At 35.2% G+C, this 13,278-nt stretch overlaps 1 protein-coding gene across 1 annotated transcript in view; it reads right to left on the bottom strand.

Annotated features, from left to right (window-relative positions):
- Positions 1 to 13,278, bottom strand: part of SPEF2 (sperm flagellar 2) — a 374,057-nt gene that overhangs the window by 83,593 nt on the left and 277,186 nt on the right. The window contains 1 exon segment of the mRNA XM_074206967.1: positions 12,212 to 12,350. Within this exon segment, the coding sequence (XP_074063068.1) occupies positions 12,212 to 12,350 (139 nt within the window).

Below are 13,278 nucleotides of genomic sequence, written 5' to 3' on the forward strand. Positions count from 1 at the left end.
TACTACCAGACAAATTTGAGCCTTCTCTTCCAGGGGAAAAGATGGACATTTAATGAAATGGGAAACTCCCAACATTTTCAGATGAAAAGATCAGAGCTAAATAGAAAATTTGGACATAAAACAGGAGGCTCAAGAGACACATGAAAAGGTTAAAAAAAAGGGTAAAGGAAAAAAAACCTGTTATCCAATAAAATGAAAATGGCTAAATCTCTACCTTAGAGAAAGACTCTAATAACTCAAGAATTGTAACTCTATTAGAGAGAATATACTTAGCCAGATATGATGGACACACATAACTTTTCTTTGACCCATAATGATTTAAAAACACTACCTCCTTAAAAAGGGGGACAGTAGGGAGATGGGAAGATGGAAGACATTGAATGGGGTAAATCTCATTACATCAAGAGGTACAAAAGACCTATTGTAATAGAGGAGAAGAAGGGAGGAGCTGAGAACTACCTAAATCTTCCTCTCATCACACTTGGCTTAACGTTAACTTACACCCACTTAGTTAAGAAACTTATCTTACCTTTGAAGTATTAAAAGGTGAAAAGGGGATGGGGTGGATGGGGAGGGGGAGAAAAAGGGGAACTAACAGAAGGAAGGGAAGAAGGGGAAAAAGGAAAGGGGAGGGGGGTTGATACAGGAGGGCAAATACACTGCAGGTGGAGGTATTCAGATACAAAACACTGGGGAATATGGATAAAGGGAAAAAAGGGGGAAAGGTACAGAGGGAAGATAGCATGGAGGGAAATAAAGCGTTAGTAATTATAACTTTGAATATGAATGGGATGAACTCTCCCTTAAAACATAAGCAAATAGCAGAGTCAATTAAAAACCAGAATCCTATAATATGTTCCAAGAAACTCATTTGAAGCAGAGAGATACATATAGAGTAAAGGTAAAAGGTTGGAACAAAATATCTTTTGCTTCAGCTGAAGTGAAAAAGGCAGGGGTAGCAATCCTTATCTCAGACAAAGGAAGTGAAAAAATAGATCTCATTAAAAGAGATAAGGAAGGAAACTATATCCTCCTAAAAGGTACCATAGACAATAAAGTAATTTCAATACTAAATATGTATGCACCCAATGATATAGCATAGAAGTTCTTAGAGAAGTTCAAATTGCTACATGAAGACATAGACAGGAAAACTGTACCAATGGGAGATCTCAAGTTCTTGCTCTCTCATATTTAGATAAATTGAATCATAAAATAAACAAGAAAGAAGTTAAGGAAGTAAATAGATTACTAGAAAATCTAGATATGATAGACTTATGGAGGAAATTGAATGGGGATAGAAAGGCATATACTTTGTTTTCTGCAGTACATGGCACACAAAAATTGAACATGAACTAGGGCATAAAAATGTAATGATCAATTGCAGAAAGGTAGAAATGATGAATACATCTTTCTTAGATCATAATGCAATAAAAATCATATGAAATATTGGACCAGGGAGATATAGACACAGAACTAATTGGAAACTAAATAACCTCATTTTTAAAGAATGAGTGGATCAAGCAACAAATTATAGAAAGAATTATTTCTTCCTAGATAATAACAATAATGAAACAACATACCAAAACCTATGGGATACACTTGAGGCAGCTCTCAGGGGATATGCTATATCTTAAAATGCTTACATGAATAAATTAGAGAAAGAAGAAATCAATGAATAGTTATGCAACTAAAAAAATTAGAGAAAGATCAAATTAAAATCCCCCAATTAAACACCAAATTACAAATTCTAAAAATTGAAGGAAAAAATTAATAAAATTGAAAGCAAGAACACTAATGAATAAAACCAAGATCTGGTTTTATGAAAACATCAATAAAATTGATAAAACTCCAATCAATTTGATAAAAAAAGAAAATCAAATTGCTAGTATCATAAATGAAAAATTTAATCTCAGCACCAATGAAGAGGAAATTAAAAAATAATTAGGAATTATTTTACCCAACTCTATGCCAACAAATTTAACAATCTAGGTGAAATGGATGAAAATTTACAAAAATATGAGTTGCCCAGGTTAAATGAAGAGGAAATTAAACACCTAAACAACCCTATCCCAGAAAAAGAAATTCAATAAATCATTATTGAACTTCCTAAGAAAAAATTTCCAGGGCCACACGGATTCACAAATGAAATCTATCAAATATTTAAGGAACATGTGGTTCTAATTCTATATAAACTCTTTGGAAAATTAGGTGAAGATGGACCCCTCCGTACTCTTTATATGACCCCAATATGGTGCTGATACCTAAACCATGAAGAGTTAAAACAGAGAAAGAAAATTATAGACCTATATATTTCATGAATATAGATGCAATAATCTTAAATAAAATCTTAGTAAAACGATTACAACAAGTAATCACTAGGATAATACATTATGATCAAGTGTAAAAGGATTTATCCCAGGAACACAGGGCTGGTTCAATATTAGGAAAACTGTTAGTATAATTAATTATATCAATAACAATCCTATCAGAAATAAAATGATCATATCAATAGATGCTGAAAAAAGCTTTTGATAAAATACAGCACCCATTCCTACTAGAAACCCTAGAGAGTATAGGAATAAATGCATTACTCCTCAGAATAATAAGCAGTATCTATCTGAAACCATTAACAAGCATTATATGCAATGGGGATAGGGTAGAGGCATTCCCAATAAGATCAAGGGTGAAACAAGGATGTCCACTGTCACCAGTACTATTCAATATTGTATTAGAAATGTTACCTCGAGTAATAAGAGAAGAAAAAGAAATTGAAGGAATTAGAACTGGGAAGGAAGAGACAAAATTCTCATTCTTTGCAGATGATATGATAGTATGTCTAGAGAATCCCTCCAAAATCATCTAAAAGTCTACTAGAAATAATTAACAACTTTAGCAAAGTTGCAGGATATATAATAAACCTTAATAAATCCTCAACTTTCTATATATGAGTAGCAAGATACAGCAGAAAGAGCTAGAAAGAGAAATCCTATTCAAAGTAACCTCAGACAGTATACAATAACTGGCAGTCTACCTGCCAAGGCAGTCTCAAAACACTTTAAAAACAATTACAAAACACTTACACAAATAAAATCAGATTTAAATAACTGGGCAAACATCATCTGCTTATACATAGGTCTTGCTAATATAATAAAAATGACAATTTTACCAAAACTAAACTACTTGTTTAGTGCCCTGCCAATCAAAATTCCAAAAAATTACTTTAATGAGTTAGAAAAAATAAGTAAATTTATAGGGAGAAATAAAAAGTCAAGAATTTCCAGGAATTCAATGAAAAAAAGTACAAAAGAAGGTGGCTTAGCCTTACCAGATCTAAAAATTAAATTATAAAGCATCAGTCAACAAAACTGTCTGATATTGGCTAAGAAATAAAGTGGTGGATGAGTGGAATAGACTAGGTGCAACAGCAGGAAATGATTATAGTAATCTGCTGTTTGATAAACCCAAAGAGTTCAGATATTGGAATAAAAACTCTTTCTTTGATAAAAACTGTTGGGAAAATTGGAAGTTAGTATGAAAGAAACTTAGATTAGACCAACACCTCACACCCTATCCCAAAATAAGATCAAAATGGATACAGGCTTTAGACATTAAAAACAATATTATTAGCAAACTAGAAAATCAAGGAGGAGTTTACCTGTCAGATCTATAGAAAGGGAAGCAGCTTATGACCAAGGAAGAGATGGAGAGCATCTTTAAAAACAAACTAGATAATTTTGATTACATTAAATTCAAAAGCTTTTTCACAGACAAAATCACTGTAATCAAGATCAAAAGAAATATAGTAAATTCAAAAACAATTTTTACAACTAGTATTTCTGACAAAGGACTCATTTCTAAAATATACATAGAACTCAGTCCAATTTTCTCAAAATCAAGCCATTCCCCAAATGACAAATGGTCAAAGGATATGCAGAGACAATTTACGGCTGAGGAAATCAAAGCAATCCATAGTCACATGAAAAATTGCTCTAAATCATTACTTATTAGAGAAATGAAAATTAAAGCATCTCTGATACACCACCACACACTTCTCAGACTGGTCAATATGATCAGAGAGGACAATGATCAATGTTGGAAGGGATGTGAGAAATCTGGGACCAATACATTGTTGGTGGAGCTGTGAACTCATCTAACCTTTCTGGAGAGCATTTTGGAATTACTCCCAAAGGGCATCAAAAATGTGCATACCTTTTGATCTAGCAATACTACTACTGGGTCTATATCCTGAAGAGATCATGAAAAAGGATAAAAACACCTCTTGTACAAAAGAATTGGAAATTGAGAGAATGTTCATCAATTGGGGAATGGCTGAACAAGTTGTGGTATATGTATGTCATGAAACACTATTGTTCTATTATAAACTAGGAGAGATGGAAATTCAGGGAAGCCTCAAATGATTTGCATGAACTGATGCTGAGCAAGAAGAGCAGACTCAGAAAAACATTGTATACTTTAACAGTAAGATCGGGGTGATGATAAACCTTGATGACCTTGCTCATTTCTTCAGTGCAACAAATCAGGGACAATTTTGGGCTATCTGCAATGGAGAATACTATCTATATCCAGAGAAAGAATTGTGGAATTTGAACAAAGACAAAGACTATTACCTTCAAGTTATTAAAAATTCCTGTTAATCTTATTATGTAATTTTGCTATCTCTTATACTTTATTTTTCTTCCTTAAGGATATGATTTCTCTCTCATCACATTCAAATGAGATCAGTGTATACCATGGAAACAATGTAAAGACTAACAGAATGTCTTCTGTGTGGGGAGAGAAACAAGAATGGGGGAAAATTGTAAAACTCAAAATAAATAAAATCTTTCTAAAAAAATAAAAAGGAAAATAGGAATAGTTGGAGTGGATGTGGGAGAACAGGCACACTGATGGTGGAACTGTGAATTGATTAAGAATTGGAAGTATACTCTAAAAGTCACTAACTTTATGTACCATTTGACTCAGCAATATCATCATTAAACAAGAACCTCAAAGAGAACATCATGGAGGCAAAAGTATGGTTTTTCATCAGTGTCTCTTTTTGAAAGCAAGAAATGTAGGGAGCTGCTATAGGACCTGAACAGTGCATACTCATAGACAACACATTCATATTGTTGCAAGAGAACTCAGCAGGTATCATATCCAAATATCAACTCTGTGTGAAGCAAAGCTGGCAACTGAAGACCAGTTTACTGAAGTTTAAGCTGGATACCTGGTTCTCCGGAGTGGCCTCAGTGAAGGGGAATGACAGGAAGCTGGGGTAGGTTTTGTGATCAAAACTAATCTAGTCAACATTCTGGTGCATCTCAGCTACTCAGTGCTCATGGATCCACTTTGATTAAAGATAGAGTCATGGTCCTTGAGAGATGGGCTCAACTATAGTATTCTTAACAGACCACGATCAATACAGAAGCCATTGACTGTTTTCCTCAAATTGAAGTCAACTTTCAAATGGGAAAGCTCCTGATACTGATTCTGTTCCAGCTGAGATCTACAAGGTGGTGGTGGGGAATCCACTGCCATTCAAAAACTGATTGAAATTTTCCAGGTTATTTGGCATGAAGACGTTATCCCCCAAGAATTCAAGAACGTCTCCATTGTCTTTAAAGGTAAAGGGAATAGAATGTCCTGTGATAATCACAGGGGTGTTTCTCTTTTAGTCATTGTCATTCTTGCCAGAGTCATTAACAGGCTGATCCTTCACCTGGAAGATGGTCACTTCCCTGAGAGCCAGTGTGGCTTCAGAAATGGTAGAGGAACAGTTGATAAGGTATTTGCTGCCCGATAACTCCAGGAAAATGCCAGGAACAGAACAGAGTTCTGTATACAACATTTGTAGATCTGACCAAGGCTTTTGATACTGTCAGTCATGAGCAATTATGGAAAACTGTCAAAATTTGGTTCATTGATATTATTTGTCAAGTTCATGCCAGCATGCATGCCTGGGTTCTGGATAGGGGACAATGCTCTAGATTTCCCAGTCACCAATGAAGTGAAACGAGGCTGTATCCTTGTTACCATACTTTTTAGAATGATGTTTTTAGCCATGTTATAAAATGTCTTCACTGAGGATGAGCATGGCTTCAAGGTCAACTATCACACTGATGGTAAATTCTTCAACTTGAAAAGGATACAAACCAAGACAAAAGTAAAGGGAGTGTTGGTGCATGATGTTCTGTTTGCAGATGATTGTGCACTCAATGCAAACTCTGAAACTGAGGTACAACAAAGTATGGATCGATTCTCTGCTACTTGTGCTAATTTTAGTCTAATAATTAATATCAAAAAGCACAGGGGCTTCATCAGCCAGAATGACATCATGCATAGGGGGAACCATTGATTTCAGCAAATGGAGAAGCTTTGAGTACCATGGACAGGTTTGCTTACCTTGACACTCAAATTACCAGAGCTAGCTCAGAATTTGTGAGGCTCCAAAAGAAAGTGTGGAGAGAAGAGCTATTAGACTGACTACCAAACTGAAGGTCTATAGAGCTATTGGGCTGACCTCATTGCTATATGCCTGTAAAATTTGGAAAGTTTACCAGCACCATGACAGGAAACTGTATCATTTCCATTTAAATTGTCTTAGGAAGATTCTGAAGATAATCTGGTGTGAGAAGATACCACATACTGAGGTCATTTCTCAAGCTGTATGGTTAATATATATGTGTAAATATATATATATATATATATATATATATATATATATGTGTGTGTGTGTGTGTGTGTGTGTGTGTATATATATATATGTATATATATATATATATATATATATATATATATATATATATTATAAGATTTTCCATGGTAAGGCCTTATAGTTTAGGTAGAGAATTATTATACAGAGAATTACTTATCCCCAACTCACCCCTGATGTACAGGGAGGGGAGATGAGGAGGACTGATCTTATGTATATATTTAAAACAGCTTGAGTATTTAAAAAAACTGCTGAACATCCTTAACTGGTCTGGTCAGACTCTCAAGGCCATACTTGATTAATATTGCCTATCTCTTCAGGAACTAGCCATTCCTGAATGTTAACACCATAATTCTTGGGTTTGGGGGAGGGGTGGCTCCCTCCTCAGACAACCTGGAAAATTTGGTTTTATTCCACAAAAAATTGGCAAGAAGTATTCTCTGTTTTCAATCTATATAACATCTAATTAGACCTTAACCTAAATTGGAAATTCACCCAAGGAGAGAATGCTCTGCCTGGGATCTTTCTAAGTGGGACTCTGAAGGCTGTACCCTGGGACTTCCCAGCCACTGTCGATTGAGATGGTGAAGATTATTGGTTACTTTTGCTGTAAAGCTGATTTATTTCTACCTGTTTTATAATCACTTTATTAAATATACTTTTTTAGCTTTGTTGTGTGAATGTGTCATTTTGTAGGAGCGATTCGAGACCAAAACTCATTAATCAAACACTTGCTAAATTGCCTAGCCTTCAAATGTTACTATAGAGTATGATGGGCTGGATACATTTTAGGATGCCAGATGTATGCTTAACAAAAAGACTATTTTATAGAGAAATCACATGGGGCAAGTGCTCATAAGGGGTCAGAAGAAGTGACACCAAGACACCCTGAAGTTCTCATTGAAGAACTTCAGAATTGACTTTATAGCATGGGAAGACACTGGCACAGGACTGCCCAGCATGATATGCCCTTCTCAGTGAGGGTACTGCACTCTAAGGGAAGGGCAAAATTGAAACAACCCAAAGGAAATGTTACATTCATAAGTTTTAAGTACCCACCACAGGTATTCATATGGATTATCCATGCTTAATCTGTGGTAGAGCATTCCAAGATCATATTGGTCTTAGCCAAATTCATACACAATGTCTCAAACACAGTGATGTCATTTTGTTCTTCAGTATTGAAGGCCAGGGAAACAACCAACATGGCATGGAAACTTCTTGTTTCATGAAGTCAAAACTAGGTAGAGAAGCAGATGCAGTGGAGTGAGCAGGAAAGTTTAGTTTCTGCCCTCTATAAAGGAATGTATTGGAAAGATTTTAATACTCCTCCTCACCCTGCCCCCTGCCAAGCTTTCCAATCAGAGGGGAGAGGAGGTAGAGGGAGAGTGGTGTCAGTCTAGGCTAGCGGGGCGTGATGATGAGGTTAGAGGTGATGAGATTCAATCTGGGAGAGGCATATTGTTCCATGGAGTTGTAAGCAGATATGGCATGAGATGAAGAGTGGAGATGAACCAACCTTTTTATCCAAGTAATATAATAAATATATTGAATAAACGTTAACAAAAAGCAGGAGCACATGATTCATTGATGATGTTGATGATTTGGAGCACAATGAGATCAAAATGGTTCCATCATAATTGGTGACTTGACACTGGGAAATCATTGAAGAAGGCTGATACTGTGGTGAGAGCATCTCTAATATTCTTTCCAAGGTAAGCTTTAATTTTGGTCAATGCGAACAAAGATACTTCTTGATAGACACTTTTGGTTTTATTTTTTTTTTGTACTCCACATGGACTTTAAGACTGCCTGCATGATTAGTTGTTGTGAAAGTTTAATTTTTCATGCCTAACTTTACAACTGCATCATCAAATTTACAACCAATCAAATGTTAGCATCAAAGTATGTGTTGGTGAAATTCATTACAACCTGATTCTTTGTAGAGTCATTGAAATATTCTATGTTGCCAAAGGAAACAGAGACTGGGGCAGGCCTGTTTGTTTCAATATTGGTACTGATTTTTAATTCCCATGTTGGATGATTTTCCACACAGGAATAAGTGATACCAAGATTGATGTCAACTGAAGGTCCCTTCAACATGATTGCTGGGGTATCAGGGTGGTAACTGGTCAATGTGAGGGAAGAGAAGTTACTGCTGTGCTGGGCCTGAGTTATTGAGTTTTGAGAAGTCAGACAGTGAGATTTCCCAGATTGTAAACAAATATTGGTACATAGTAAAATAGATATATATATTGTATACATGTATATATTAGCGATTAGGACATGGTCCTAGAGAGATGGGCTGAACATTTCTTTGGTGCTCTCAACAGACCATCATCAACCAATGCTGAAGTCATTGACCTTTTACCTCAGGTTGAAGTCAATTCCTCCCTATATGAAGTTTCAATGAAAGAAGAGGTTTTGAATATTGTCAGGTTCCTTTTTATGTAGCAAAACTTCTTAGTTCATTATAATCCAGCTGAGTTTTACAAGAAAGGGAGTTCATTGTGCATACAAAAGCTGACTGAAATTTTCCAGATTATAAGTACAAGAGAAGAGTATTCCCTAGGAGATGCCTCCATTGTCCTCCCTTTAAAGGGAATAGATTGTGCTGTGACAATGACAAGAGTGTTTTCTTAGTCACTTATGGCAAGATCCTCCTTAATAGGAAGATCCTTCACCTGGAAAATGGTGATTGACATGAGAGCATACTGAGAGCTTAAGAAAGGACTCAGAAATAACTGACATGGTATTTGCTGTCCAGCAACTCAAGGAGCAGTAGATCTGATCAATGCCTTTGATACTGTCAGTTGCAAGGCCTTATGGAAAATCATGTCAAAATTTGGTTGCCTGGAGTTCATCATTTCTTTTATGTCAATTTCATATAATTATACAAGTGCTTGTCTGAGTTCTGGATCAGGGATTGATATTCTTGTACTTTCCCACTCACCAATGAAGTGAAACAAATTTGTGTGTTTGCTTCCATGTTTCTTAGCATGATGTTTTCAGCCATACTGTTAAATGTCTTCAAAAGATGAGCAGAGTATCAAGATCAACTTTAAAAGTCTCCAAACAAGACCAAAGTGATGGGAATTTTGTGGCATGATTTTCTGTTTGCAGATGATTATGCCCTCAATGCAATCTTTGAAGAAGAGATGCAGCAAAGTATAGATTGATTCTCTGCTGCTTGATCTCATTTTGGTCTAACAATACCAAGAAAACACAGGTGCTCCATCAGTCAGCTCTGCATCATTTATATGTAAAAACATCAATTACAGTAAATAGTGATATTTTGAATATATGGATAAGTTCACTTACTTTGGCAGGGAGGTACACGTCAATAATGAGGTTGATTTACACAATGCCAGAGCCAGCTCAGTATTTGGGAGGCTCCAGAAGAAAGTGTGGGAGAGAAGAGGATTAGATTGACTACCAAACTGAAGGTCTACAGAGCTATTGTGCTGACCTCATTGCTGTATGCCTGTGAAACCTGGACAGTCTACCAGTGCCATAGTCTTAGGAAGATTCTGAAGATCGTCTGACAAGATACCAGCTACTAAGATCCAAATCGAACTAAACTGCCAAATATTCAAACATTACTACAGAGAGCACAACTCTGATGATTTGTTGTTTGAATACCAAACATAAACTTGCCTAAAAGACTATTTTATGGAGAACTTATACAAGGCAAGCACTACATGGTGGTTAGAAAAAGAGATAATTAGAACATTCTCAAGGTCTATCTTAAAGAATTCTGGAAATTAATTGAGACATAGGAGACACTGGCATGCCCTCATCAGAGAAGGCGCTGTGCTGTATGAGTAAAGCAGAACTGAAATAGTTTCAAAGAATCAAGAGATGTGCAAATTTAGAGAATTCACCCCTAATGATCACACAGACTATTTGTGCCTGACCTGTGGTAGAGTACTCCAAGCTCACATCAGTCTGATCAGCCACAGTCAGACACATTGTAAGTTCATGCTAATATGATGTTGTCATTTTGGTCCATTTTGAGAAAGAAGGACAACCACCAAGCAACATGTATTATATCACAAAGGCACATGAACATACTGATATTCTAAAAACAAAAATTTGCTTTTTTCTGAAATAGTAATATTGGACATTTCTTTAAAGTTTACAAAACTCTTTAAATACATGATTTCTTTTAAGCTTAGAGATGTACTATCATTAGTTTAGAACAGCTCTTGAGAATCAGCTGTCAATGTTAGCATTCATAGACAATACTACAAATCAGGGCTTGGTTTATTGTTGGTTGTTTTCTACAAAGAGATGGAGAAAATTAAACTTAGAAATCTGACTTGATGGCACCTATTAAAATGTGCTATAAAAACAGTTGTTAAAAACAGTCATAAGACAATAAAACTGAAGGAGTTAGGACTATTATTATTATTATTATTATTATTATTATTATTCCAATTTTTTAAATGAAGCAACACTCTCAGGAAGGTTAAATGACAATGTTTTTATAATCTGTTATACATAGTGCATTATCTCACTGGTTCTTGCTTAAAGAGTTTGAATTCATTTCCAAGATTAGGCCTGAGAACCTTTAAGAGTTAACTGAAAAGTCAAATTCAAAGTAATCAGGTAGCCAAAAAGGTGAGCTCCATCTAGTGGGAAGTCAATTAAATCACTTGTCTATAATTGGGGCAATTAAGTTTTATTCAATAAGGAAAGACTCAATATGAGCTATAGTAATTTTCCCTAGAGATGGAAGTTGAAAAGATAGGTCAATGGACCATAAATTGGACTTAAAAGTGAGGTCCCACTTTTGGTACTCCTAAGCAACATAAATACTATGTGCTGAGAAGACAGCTGTTTTTTTTCATGTACAGTTATATATATTTTTTTGTATCTTTAAATGGGGGGCAGGGAGGGTAGGTAAAAAAGAAATAAATAATCTACATAGAATGGTTATATAATAAACATTAATTAAATTTATTAAATACATAACATAAACAAATAAATAACTTTCCCCCCAGCAAATCAACCAGATTAATTGGTTAGATTTTGGTAAATGTCTCCTCAGATTTATACTTGATAGACTTCAGTTTTGGGTCTTTAATTTTCTTATTTTCCATACAAGGGAGTTCAGTCAGATAATTTCTTAAGTTTAGTCAGATGAGCTTTAAAATTCTTTCAAATATTAACATGATATAACTCTCAATCTGGTTTTTATAATGGAATAAAATTACTTGTGTGACTTTCTACACAAAATTCTGATTGAGTAATGAAGCCACATTCATCAGCATCCAGTAAAATTTTATATTTGCAAAATGACTGTTGGAGCTTGAGTTGTCATTAGGAAAGATCAATGCCAATGAAATAGTCAGCAAATGTTGCTGCAATTACTGATATTGTCAAAAGATTTAAAAAACCTATCACATTTTACATGTCTCATCCTTAAAAAATAATCTGTCATTTTTTCTATTCAAATAAGTGCTAAGAATTCCTTCTTATTTTAGTCATTACCTTGCCATTTCTGCCAAATATCGGGCTCCAAGCCACTTGTCCATCAGTTTGTAAACATCTATTGCTCTTCCTAGAAGTTCTTCCATATGAGCAAGGGCCTTCAACTTGATCAGCTCAAGTCGGAATTGTGTTGCTTGTGCTGTATTTAAAAAGTGAAACCAAGGAGTTTTGAATACTATGTATACATATTTTCAAATGAATCTAAGTCATTTGAGACAAAGAACTCCCTGCCAAGCAAAGATGATTTAAATGTAGAATCATGGATTCTCATAAACAAGAAGCAACTCTCCTAACCTCTAAACTTTGTTGGTTTATTTAATTCAGAACCAAAATACAGAAAACTAGAACTGGTTTTCATTCTTTGAACTGGACTGGATTATGTGACACTATCAGCCTCTGTGATCAGTTCTGAAATAAGAAGGCAAAGATGGAAATACTATATATATATATGACTTAAAATTTCAAAAGAGTGGTGGGCAGGAGACATCTCATCAAAATGTAACTAAGAAATAAGAAATGTCTTGATTATTTCACCATTTTAAAACACCAGGAAGACAATTGGGTAAATTCTTGTGACTTTGTGTTCTTGCTAGGTTTTTTAGAATTAAAAGTCTCACTAAGGGAACACTAGCAGCCTTATGAATGATGCCATTTTTAAAGGTTAGAGGGGCATGCACAAAGAACTATGGGTGAGATTTAGAGAACCAAAGAAATGATAGAGGATAGTACCAGGCAGTAGAATGGAAGCATGAAACCTCACTTCAATCACTATGGATCTTCAATTCCTCCTATTTCACATTTTTATGGTAGATATTGGAGAGAAGTAAGGAAGTATCAAGAATATTAATTGGATCACTTCTCTCCCCTTTCCTCACCCCCCTAATCCTGCACTTTAATGATTTCAGTCTCTAATCCACTAACTACTTATTTGTAAAAGGTTATGGCATTTTGGTTCTATTTTTTGATCTCTTTGAAACTCAGTTATAGGAAGAAAAGTATCTAACAACTTCTCCCCAGTCTTGTACCTGTGACCATTTTTCTCCTATCTTAACCGATTTTTAAGGAGG

Source organism: Macrotis lagotis, chromosome X, assembly GCF_037893015.1.
Source record: "Macrotis lagotis isolate mMagLag1 chromosome X, bilby.v1.9.chrom.fasta, whole genome shotgun sequence".
NCBI lineage: Eukaryota > Metazoa > Chordata > Mammalia > Peramelemorphia > Peramelidae > Macrotis > Macrotis lagotis.